Here is a 12,425-nt window from a genome sequence, read left to right on the forward strand (position 1 = left end):
TGTTTACAAAAAACACATCCATGACTGATTACGAAACATATGACCAACCCTTTTGAACAATGCGCCTGGCTAACGTTTTTACGCCGTCAAGAAAGCTATTTTGGACTGGCCACCCCCTAAGTGTATTTAGACCATACGGTTCAGACTGTGCAATTCAGATCGTTAAAATAGAGCCCTTAAATTCTTAATTGCAAAAATGTCATTTCTATGAAATGATAGCTTGCTAACATGATTGCTATTTAAAACATTATTAGTTACTACACTGAGCAGCAACTAGACAAGTAGGAACATTTGCAAAAATACCACTGTTGGCACAAAAAAACATGTTTATTTTAAGGTTTCATCACTACATCACTTTCTTATACATTCTGTTGTTAAAATCATGACAATTCTGTACATCACAATTGTAATAGAAATGGCGGCTATTCAAAATATAGGCTATATTTTCATCCAACTTGAGTTCAGAAATAAAGCTGACCTGGTTGAAGTTATTTAGCAGAGGAAATTCGTCAGATATGCATCAAACAGCCTACCAACAAAATCATAATAACTGATGGAATTGCAAAACTTAACCACTAATGTTTTCGGTCAAAAAGTTTTCTGTCCATTTCTTTAAATATGCTATAAAAGTACAATTAGGATGATGCAACTTACTTAACCAGTCCTACTTGAATAATGTTTAATTAACCTTACAGTGTTTCCCATAAGTTGACTAATTTCTGGCGGGACGCCACAAAATCAAAACCGGCCGTCACACATTAATGTTCTATGTTGTACTATTTAAATTAAAGATAAGATCAATTCTTTCATTGAGCTGTGCTTTTTACGCACGCAGCCTTTCCTTGCCCCGCCCTGCTCTCTCTCGTAACGAGCCTGCTGCCCCTCCTCTGCATGTGGATTTAACAAAACATTAACGATTGTTAAAGGATTGTTGTTTGTGCCACAAGGAAGCATTGCATAAAAGACGGTGGGCTAAATTATTTTACTGTCTGTGGCTAAATTGCTATTAAATCCGCTTAGCATCGTGACAATGCTGCGCAAATTTGTTCAAAACTGCAGCATTAAAGTTAACTCTGCTAAGGTCTTATCACAACATTGAGGAGATTAAACTAAGTTAAGCTGTGCAATCAAGCAGTATCTCAAAGCTAACGTTAGAATACGGTTTGGATGTCGAGTTTAGCATGCTTACTTACAGCTGCTTGTCAATTTCATTACTCACGCAGGGCTCATTTTATTGACTCGGTCAATGAATGTTTACAAAATCCCGATGTAAATGGAAAAGTGTTTTCCAAGACTCAAAAGTGCTTGTCCCAAGGAAAAGTATGAACCTTTATTTTAACTAACTACGTAGAAAACGTTATTAGGGATGCACGATATATCGGCGGCCGATATATTATTAGCCGATAAGTGAAAAAATGAAAATATTATTATCGGTCCGATAACAGAATTCTGGCCGATAATTTGCGCCGATATAAGTCCTAATATAGGCCTACATAAGGTCCGTCTGGCTACACTGAGCTAGCCTACTTGAGCGTGGTTGGCTACACTTTTTCCTCAATATAATGTCAGCGGTGTGAATGTATTTCACCACTCTAACAAAATCTGTGGATATGCGTTCATTTGGGAATCTGTGCATCTCAAAATCCTCTCGTGAATGATCCGCCATTTAACCTTAACAGAGCTCAGCCCTATCTAGCCATCTTGTGCTGGTGTGTTTGCACTTTACCGCGCTGGTCGGGGAAACAAATAAACAAACTCGTTAGTGGGACGAGTACATAAGTAGGCCTAGTTCTAAGTTGTGTTTTAGTATTATATTTGCATTACTTTAGCTTGGATTTTGTATTAGTATTATAAGTTATTAAAACCTTCGGGGCAACGCCTTTCATTTCTGCTGCAGCAGGTTGTGCGCAACAGAGTAGACGGACATAAGATACAGTCTGAGGAGTTGCAGCTTTATTCAGTTACCCGCAGTTAAAAAAGTTTCCCTCGCTATTAAGGTTTTGCACCTACGTCATAATGTCATGTGACCGTTTGTTTACAACTAGAGTGGTAGGCAAGGCACTGCAGAGAGTGGTAGGCAAGCCTACAACAGTCGGGTTGCATAGGCTACACTTTACAAATAGCTTCAAAATTGAAATTGTAATATCAAATATAGCTGCAAGCAGCAATGAGGGGGCCAAGCAGAATAGGCCGGAGTAGCCACGGTGAGAAGATAGAACTCAGCAGACACCCGGGATCAACAGGGCTGAAACAGGGCTGAGTATTGCCACCGCCTCCGCCAGTCAGCCCCCCCCACCTAATCACCCCAGCCCGTCCCAGCCCGTCCTGCCCTGCCCTGCTCTTGCACGCACGCATTAGAATTAACTGGATGGAACATGTTGTCATCAGTTTCACATCAAAAAATAAAAGATTGATAAAACACATCAGCAACTACACATCAAAATGCAATATTGCTAATTGCAGCACCCCCTACAGGTCAAAGGTCACCAAATGTTTTGAGCGTCCTCCTAATGGGGTCATGAATATATGTAGTAAGTTTGGTTATGATACATGGAAGGGTTGCTGAGATATGAGCTCACTTCCTGTTTGGCAGCTTCGGGCTACGGGCGAACGGTAATACTTCCGAAGACGAAAAGTGATAACTTTTGTGAGGCTTGGTCTGAAGATGATCTGTGTAAAATTTGGTGGGAATCAGAGAAAGGATGTGCATTTAACTCGGCTTGGTCCAAGGATTCCAACGATACCTGACCTACGGGTCAAAAGTTACGTGAGTGAACACACTTCCAACTTTGGCCTGTTGGTGGCGCTAGATGGTTCGAGTTGCCGACATGAAACTTGGTGACATGAATCATGGGACCGTCCCCAATTAGTGTGCCAAATTTCCCAACTTTTTACTAGACGGTTCTATGGGCTGCCATTGACTTCCATTGCATATAATAATAATAATAATAATAGGAAAACGTAGAAACACAATGAGGTCCTCGCAGCTTCGCTGCTTGGCCCCCAAATATTGACCGGGATGCCGACCACTTGTGTATGCCCTAACAGTTGGTTTTACAATAAGAAGCAAAAAGGCGACAAACGATCGTTTAGCCTACCTATCCTCGTGGTTGTGGAGGATGATCGTTAGCAGCTGTGAAGTCTTTTATTCTCAAGATGGCCTAATGGTGTAGCCTACTGTCTACGAAGAGGTAGGTTAAAATACAACTATCTACAGTCATCCAAAAATGAATTGCCAGAGATAGGCTATGAAGGGAAAAAGTGCAGCATTTTGACATGGCAAGATTTTTTTTTACAGTTTGTTCTAATTTGTCTCGTGAAATTCGTGCTTGTGGACATCAATCACCTATCTCCTGTCCTTCTATTTCACGTTATCATGAGTGTCATTTGATTATATAATCACAACAAATGCTAATAAATGAAAACAGAATAGGCTTATGTGCTATAGCCTACAGGTCAGTTAGGCTAACTCCCGTCTGTCAAAATAAACTGATTTGATCCTATGAAGTGTTTAGCGATCACACACAACAACTTAACACAGCAACCTCAAACACCACATGCAGGTTCTCCCATAACGTTATCGATACAGATCAATGCACCAAATCAGGGCGATTTTAGCGAAATAACGTTCCTGTGACAGGCTAGCAAATATTGAACAATGGGATAACGTTTCATCATCACCTTTATTGATGCCTGAAATGTTGACATTGCTGAAATACAGAGATGTAGCCTACTGAGAGCCAGCTGCAGACAACGATGTTCAATGGGTTCAACTTGTCCCTTGCCTACCAGGTGGATGTAAACAAAGCTATAGAACCTAGAATACGTCACATGAAAAACGTTAATACTGTAGCTTATTCCAAGCTGAGCCGTTTATGAGCGTTTAGTCCTAAATGAAAACGATTCAAACTCTCTAGCCACTCACTCGCAATTCACTGACGTCAGGCTCACTTAAAGGAGCCACACATACTGTAGGGCTAGGCTACTGTTATGTTGTTGACTGCCGTACTATTGAGGACTATTATGAGTTCTGTCCATCATTTGGTGGTAGGTAAAATTACTGCAATAAAATTATGCTTATTAAATGCTTTCCCCAAATCACTTTTCACAAAAGAGTAATATTATCGGTTATCGTATCGGTATCGGCCACAACAAACCAATAAATATTGGTTATCGTTATCGGCCCTAAAATTCCATATCTGTGCATCTCTAAACGTTATGAATTGCATCCACACACATCAGCAGCCTTTAACTGTGTCCCCTTACGAACGTCTTAAAGTGACAGGCACTCAATTAGACCTATACCTATAAAGGGCTAGTAACAAAAGAGGGATGCCCGTCAACTATTATACAGGAATTTTGCATTCAGGAGAATTACGGTTCTGTTGAATTGCAGGAAAGTTAAATAAGTCAGCTGATACAATGTAGTACTTATCCAAGGACCGAGGACAACCTAGGACACCTCAGTTTCTGTCTGCCCTGCTATTACAAAGACAAGCCAAAGGTCCTAATAATATTGTGAACATGCAATAATGAGTGTAATGTAATGTAAAAGTAATGTAAAAAGTAATTGAACTAACCTCTCGAAGCACTGATGACTGGGCAAGATGGCATCTGGCAGTGTAACCTTACTCCTGTCCAGAGGGTTGACACTGGGTCCCGTGTGGTTAACTGCCCGATTACCAAAAAGGATATCATACTCAACACAGTTGAAGAGAAAGGTTGTGAATGTGACCACAAACAGCAGCTGTCTGCATAGGAGGGAAAAGGTTGTATTCAGCATCTTACGGAAGCAGTCAAGAGGTTGAAGATTCTACAATCAATATCTTGGTGAAATATCTCATAGTTTCTATACTGGATATCTGATTATTCACCCTAAATTGCTAACACTTGTATTACAGTAGTTTGTTAAAGGTGTCTGACTCAGGCTGTCTTGGTGCCCCCTTTGACCTTGATGTTGAGATATCCACCATATCTACCCTAACAACATCATAGCAGCCATCTCAATTACCATAGCAACAACTCAACCTAGCAACCAACATGATTATTCTAGCAACCAGCATAGCAACCGTTTTACTTGGCATAGCAACCACAGCAACACCCTAGCAACCATCGCAATTAACCTAGCAACAACTTTGAAACCACCACTGTGCCAACCTAGCAAGGAGGGTTAGCTTCAGTCAATTAGCATGGCATTTGGCCGTTGCAACTTCCGGCACCAGTTTTTACATGCTGATTGGTAGATGACCGCTCATGCGCGAGTTTAGAGTTGGGCACGGGCATCCTTGCGCGTTCATGTTGGTTAAGCATTTCTGGAAGACGACATATAAAACGACTGCCTATTTAGATTAAGCTACGGATACTTCACTTAATGTCAACATGGTTTAGGCTGTATTATACCAGGCTTTGTGGTAAATAAAAGAAAAAAAGTAAATGTTCATCATATTAGGCTACTATTATTTGCATTTGTGGGTTGGCAAGGTCACTGACTATGACAATAGGCCTACATTTTAGCACAGGAGTGGGCAAACTTTTTGGCTCAAGGACCACATTGGGTTTAAAATCCCATACATGCTCTCCAAACGTCGAAATACTGACTGTCAACATACGCCCATATTACATCCCTCACGAATTTTCACACGTGATCCTGGTGGCGGTGTATGTGCCGCACAAGAATGCTTCTAAGGAAGCGGCTGAGAAAATACAGGAGGCCGTGCACAGGATCGAATCAGCGTCGCCGGATGCATTTGTTATGATAACTGGGGACTTTAATCACTGCGCAGTAAAGACCAGTGGGTCATACTATTATCAACACGTTAAATGCAACACCAGGGGGGATACAATCCTCAACCACTGTTACACCAAAGTCAAGGATGCCTATGTGTCCCAAAGTTCCCAAAGTCCCAATAACTTGGTGCCGTTATGCCCCAAATACATCCCGCTGGTACAGAGACAGAAAATGAGAAAGATCACAGTGAAAAAGATGACCAACGACTGGGCGATTTTTGAGAACACTGCAAAGGACATTAATGAATTTACTGAGTCTGTTTGCGGATACTTAAATTTGTGTACTGATGTGGTTGTCCCACATAAAAGGGTCAAGCTGTATGCAAATTGTAAACCCTGGATGAATGATGAGATTAGAAGGTTAATATGGGAAAAGAGAAAAGCCTTTGCTAGGGGGAACAAAGAGTAATTTGAAAATGGTCCATAAAGAACTTAATTAATAAAGAGAACTATATAGTTAGGCTGATAAGCAAAACAATTGTGCATTTTATGACTAAAGCATTAAAGTTTCACCATATAATCTTCACCCCCTAAAGTTTAATTTCAGACGTGGAGCCACTTCAGATCTGACTTCTGGGGCTAGATATTTGCTGTATAATATACACATCTTTGAGGAGTAAAATATTTTTACAAATCATTCCAGAATTCTACTGTGAAGATCTAGAACTTACATTAACTGCCATTCAAACTGGTTGCTTAAATTCATTATGACAGTATCAAATGGAACCTTTAACTGGCAACATTCTAATCACATAGAAATGTGATTTATTTTTTCACCTTTAGGCCTATACTGCTATGCCTATAGATATATAGATACATAGTGGAATGGTAGATAGTAAATAATATGATAAAGAGCAATTTAATAAGGACCACTTTCAAAAAAACACAAGTATTTGTCTCAACAATGTTTTCCTTTTTTAATGTCATGTCTCTATTGGCTGTGTCCAGGCTAACAGTCTCCTGAGCAAGAGCAAAGATCAGTGCACTTGAAGGCAGCCTTCTTGCACCTGCAACGCATAGTACACCCTTTTGCAGCCACAATGGATCAGTTCATAACAGCCATGGGAGGCCTCTGGAAGAGTGTTCTAGAATGGCTGCCATCCTGTCTGATGTCTGAAGTTGACTATGATTCACGACTATTGTTCAAATAACTTAGAAATCAGTGTTATTGTCCCATAAACTAGTGGCACAGTTGATACAAAGCAGTTAGGGATTATGGGTAAATGCTAATTTCCTGTTTATAATGTTTCTTTTTTCTCATTACTGTTTATTGTGGCTTTTTTGGATTTGTATGAGGTAGAACAAAATTAGTGTGTAAGAGTTTCAGAGAATTGTCAGGGAAAATCCAGAGTTCTCACAAGAGCATAATTTGAATTCTCTCTGCAAGAGACTCCGGCAATGAGTAATGATGCACGTTACTTTTACCATTTGCATCTTGTGTAACCAATCACATCGGTGTATCTGATATAGGCGGGCCAGAGGCGAGCTAAACAAATGACGGCAGCGCTGCAACGAATCAGTCAGTAAACATTGGTCATAGTGTTATCTAGGGATCGACCGATATATCGGCCGGCCGATATATTGGGCCGATATTTACGTTTCTTACTTGTATCGGCATCCGCCGATAAGTGGCTGCGTTCGTTAGTTTTTTCCCCGCATTATTTACATACAGGCGTCCAGGCAATTCACGTGGAGACTGCCCCTCCCCCAAAAGCAGAGTGCTGAAAGCCTGCTCTTCAAGACAACAGTGTACTTTAAACTTTCAAAGCATCTTTTAACTGTTTGACTTAGCTGAAATATTGCCATACACTTTGAAGGTGGAAGCAAGTATGTGGGTCCAAATGGAAAACGCGAATGATAGATAGGTAGGCTACTTTATTTAATGCTTAATGCCTCATTTATAGAACTGCTTGCCATTGTATTTAGGGAGCTGCAAATAGCTAAGTTGTAGGCTAGGCTATCCATGCATGCTGTAGCTATTACAAACACCGGTCATTTGATTAAGTAGGCCTAATGTCAACGTTGTTCTGTGGTATTTGTGGGAGTTTTATTCAGCGACCACCTGGCTGAGTGTTGGACGTGTGGGGTGTGTGTGTGTGTGTGTGTGTGTGTGTGTGTCTCCCTCCCTGAATGCCTCTTCTATAAAACTGCTTGCCGTTGTAGGCCTATTTAGGGAGCTGCAAATAGCTAAGTTGTAGGCTATCCATATGTATGCGGTAGCGGTAGCTGTTACGAACACTGGTCAATCATATGATTAAGTAATGCCGACGGTGTTCCGTGATATTTGTGGGAGTTTTATTCAGCGACCACCTGGCTGAGTTTTGGACGCGTGTGGTGTGTGCGTCTCCCTCCCCCTCTCCCTTCGAGCTGGGCGGAGTTGCCATCGCAGTGATATCAGAACTTTAATAATGAGACATGTTATATGTAGTTGACTATTAATTCGTGTTAACGTTTACCATGTACCAGACATACTGTGTTTATGCCTTACTTGTTTAGAGCCGTTTGCTAACGTTATCATTATCAATCCAGTTCAATGGTGGTTCGTCAGCTACCAAACAGAAGTTTGTGTGTGCATCACAGCTTATGAGAGTGCTGTGCTACCTGAAGGAGAGATTTTAAAACTTTGAGAGATATATGTTTTATACCATTTGACGTTAATGCCGTTTCGAACAGAAAAATCTGACACCACATTATTTTCTTCTGCTGATTTATGTTCTGTGGTTGACAAATCTGGCAGCTTTTAAAAAAATATAGGACATAGAAAAATTGAAACCATGCAGTCTTAAATTACAAATCAAGCACTTTATTTCAATAGCTACTTTTCAGGCTTATTGTTTTCTTAAATTATTTAAATGTGTTGACAAAGGACATTTTGTGATGACCTGAATTATGTCTTATAGTCAGCAAGCAATGCATCATCAAGGCTGTGTTGTAAGATGTTGATAAAAGCATTTTGCACAGTTAACCATATCCAGTGCACCCATCCATAAGTTCAATAAATGTTCCTTTTTTAAATTGAGACTTATAACATTTGTTATCATCATTTGTGTAATTATGTGTCATTTCTATTACGTAAATTGAGGGAGCAAAATGAAAGCAGGCTAAGGCTGATGGGAAAAAATCGGTATCGGTATCGGCACTAAAAAATCCATATCGGTCGATCCCTAGTGTTATCCAATTGCGTCGAAGTCCGGAATTAGTCAGTAAACATTGGTCGTAGTGTTATCCAATTGCGTGCAGTAAGATTTTCAAATGCATGCTTGGTGCCGCCCCTCGAGTTGGGCCAGTTTCTAGATTATCAGGGTCTGGATTTTCCAGTCTAAAGATTACCATTAAGGAGAATACCATTATTAAAATATATAGAATATTTTAGAGAGTAGACATATCTCCTTTCCGGGTTCAATGCGAAATTGATTACTTTCTCAATTAGTTTTGACCTGCCCACTTGGAGGTGTCACAAAGTTGGGCACTCAATGCTTACTTGCATTATGTGTCTGTGTACTTCCTCCTGGGATTGATTTTATCTTCACCATATATGGTTGTGGTTCTTGGACTTTATATGTTTACTATGCATATAATGGATATGAAAGCTGTAGCAACTGGATTGATAGTTGTAAAAAGAACGTTTATATTCATGATGTCAACACTGCACAACTAAGTTTATATACATCTGTTCCTGACTTCTGATGATGTGTCGACCAGACATAAACGCTAGGTCAAATTCAAGACTCTTTTCCTCAGTGGTTCCTTGTTAGTGGAATGAGTTGCCCAGTGCTCTCTGTTCCTGAGATAGTTTTGGGTCTTTCAAGAGGGGTCTAAAGGCATATCTGTTCAACATTAGTTTATTAAGTCTTTCTTATGCATTATGGTTTGGCCCGCTTAATATGTTGCTCAAGTGCAGCCTTTGTGGGTGGGATGTTCTCTAAAGCTCTAGATTTCTTTGCAAACAGGTTTTCTGGCTTTATTCACCATGTCACTTGTCCTATACATTAGCACTATAAAGCGCTCCAGCAGTTCACTCTGATCATTCTTCAATTGCATGAGCTCATTGAAAGCTTCAGTAACTTCTGTGGAAGATTTCCATGTCTCCCATGCAGTTTGAGGTCATTGGTATCAAGGACCAGCAAATCTTGGCTCTCTTCAAGAAATGGGTTACCCATCTCCTCAATCACTGTTATGAGGGACCTAACACGCTTCCTGTGCTGCTCAATGCTGGTGATGGTTTTCAGGTTGTGGTGACCTTCCATTTTCAAATTCAATAATTATTCTGGCAATTTCAGGGCCGGGCCAAGCCACCATCCAGCGTCGCAGTGTCCCGGGATTCTCTGTTAGTCTAACTGGTCCACCAGATCCTTTGATGAGTGCATTGTTCTGTTCATGACACTGGTCTATTACAATGGCTGAGAACTTGTTGCATGTCTTATGCACAACGAACCTCCCAGCATGGAATTCTTTCAGGATTGCTGGGTGTTTCTTTGAAATGTTTGTAGCCATGGTGGTCTGTGTTGAGCTTGGTGTTTGATGTTTGCTCCATCGAAGATCATAGACATCAATGCAAAAAGTGATGGTGGGACAGAATAATTCTGACTACTCGGATGGAATGAGTCGTCAAAGTGAAACATAGAATCAAAAATCTCTTTGCGCACCACTTGTGCTGCTCTCACCAAATGCATAGCATCACTGTCATGATCGTGGTCACAGGCCTTCATGAGAACATCTCTGATATCCTCTTGAATGTTAGAAGTGTTTCTCTCACCTTTGCATGAGCCCTTAAGTCTGGTTATACTGTACATCTTGCCTAGATCTATATATCTGTTATAACTTTATAAATTAGGCAAATTTCCAATATTAATGAAGGAACAGTGCTTAATACATTAATAAAATGTGCAATAGTACTGCCTCATGTGCTAGACTTTGTGTCATGTCTATGTAGTGTTTATTATGGTTTATCTTCATGTAATAAATCCCACTTGTTGGGTACATTTTAAAAGGTGTTACTGATATTTATTAGGATTTGGGGTCAGTGGTGGGTTTTTGTTCACCCCTAAAGGGCCACATAAAGGTGGGGTGTAACAAATGGGGGCTCGTCCGGGATATGAACCCGGGGTGTAACAAATGGGGGCTCGCCGGAAATTAACCATCCATGAGATTAGGTAATGTCTATGTAAGTTTGTGTAGCTGTGATAGACTTGTGTGACCTTGTGGTAACTGAACTCCACATTTGTTGGGTCACTAGTTGGTTGCAGCTTATGGTGGGTTTCCACACAGCGAAACACCTCGCAACTTTCGGCCAGCGAAATTTCGCCTCGGGGGCGTGACGGTGAAACCGCTAACCTTTTGACTGCAGTGTCTAGCCAGTGGTGGCAAGCGAGCTAATTAGGCTAATCAGCTAGTTCAAACGTTTAAGTACTTAATGAAGATATCCAGGGGTCATTATGCCTCGACTAAGTTGATGTTGCCTATAAACAACAATTCATGTTCATAGAAACAACAAGGTCATAAGACATAATATATTTCATACCTGTGTTGCAGCATGTAGCCTAGCTGTCTAGCTAGGTTTACAATGCAATCCGATGTCCTAAAATACTAGCATTTCGCCTGTCAGCTAGCTAAAAAGCTATGATTGAGTGCTTAAACTAACATATATAGTGGTCTATTTAGTGGTGTATGTACTCTGACTAAGTTCGTGTGGCATATAAACCACAATTCGTGTTGATACAAGTGCCAATGTTCGTGTAGAAACATTTGAATCGCATACAAATTTTCGTGTTACAGCTCAGGTAGTCTCCGCCATCTTGGTCAGACTTTTTTGTAACTCCCGCCTCCAAACACAAAGACGCGGGCGGACCTGATTGGTTCTCGAATGGCCCTCATTTAAATAAAGTGAAACTTTGGCCAACTTTGTTTCGCCTGCCTCGGCGATTCGCTTTTATTTCGCCCAACCAGAGCGAATTTCGTATCTATTCAACCTCAATAAGAGCGACACGAAATGTCGGTGTGTGGAAACACACCGTTAGGTGTAAGTTGGCAACATTTTTGGTGTAGGGGTTGACTACACTGTGGCCCATTTTGTGTCGTGGTTGTGCAGTCCACTTTTGGTTAGGTCACTTGTGTTACTGTTTTTGTTTGTCTAGTCACAGCTAATTAATGGTTTTGTGACCTTTGTGTGGGATACAGTCACTCCACAGATCAGTGGATCTTTGTTTAGTGGGTGTGGCTTCCCAATTTTGTCCAGTCACTTTGTGTTACTGGTTCCCTATACACATCCGTTGTTAGGTTACGGGGACGCTGGCGAGACGCACCGCTCCGTCTGGCATCATGTTTTTGTTAGTTTTTATGTAATGTTCGTAATTTTATGTAATGTTCTGTTTATTTTTTTTTTGTATTTTTTGTCTAGTTAAATGTATTCTCTCTTTATTTGTGTTATTTTTGGGTAGTTTTTGTGTTATTCTTAGTCCTTTATTTGCTGACAAGTCTGTTGATGCTGTGACGTTAAGTGCTGAGGACCTAGCCATGGCTAACGTTGGCGTTGGTTTTTGTCCTGGGCCTCTGGTGTACTCCATCCGTGAACGGCGCTGCGCTTCGGAAAAATGTCTTAATTATTTATTTTATTATTTGTTTTTGTTTGTTATCCATCT

At 40.6% G+C, this 12,425-nt stretch overlaps 1 protein-coding gene and 1 long non-coding RNA gene across 5 annotated transcripts in view; both read right to left on the reverse strand.

The window, feature by feature from the left end:
* Positions 1-12,425, reverse strand: part of atg9b (autophagy related 9B) — a 98,993-nt gene that overhangs the window by 50,550 nt on the left and 36,018 nt on the right. For all 4 annotated transcript variants that reach the window (XM_042109332.1, XM_042109322.1, XM_042109317.1 and 1 more), the window contains one exon: positions 4,581-4,751. In XM_042109332.1, the coding sequence (XP_041965266.1) occupies positions 4,581-4,751 (171 nt within the window). The remainder of the gene's footprint in view (positions 1-4,580; positions 4,752-12,425) is intronic.
* Positions 6,522-12,064, reverse strand: LOC121723827. The gene is made up of 3 exons (XR_006035056.1): positions 11,896-12,064; positions 7,385-7,388; positions 6,522-6,531 (listed from the first exon to the last, which is right to left on the reverse strand). It is a non-coding gene; the product is annotated as an uncharacterized LOC121723827 (long non-coding RNA).

The sequence above is a fragment of the Alosa sapidissima genome, chromosome 1 (assembly GCF_018492685.1).
Source record: "Alosa sapidissima isolate fAloSap1 chromosome 1, fAloSap1.pri, whole genome shotgun sequence".
Lineage (NCBI taxonomy): Eukaryota > Metazoa > Chordata > Actinopteri > Clupeiformes > Clupeidae > Alosa > Alosa sapidissima.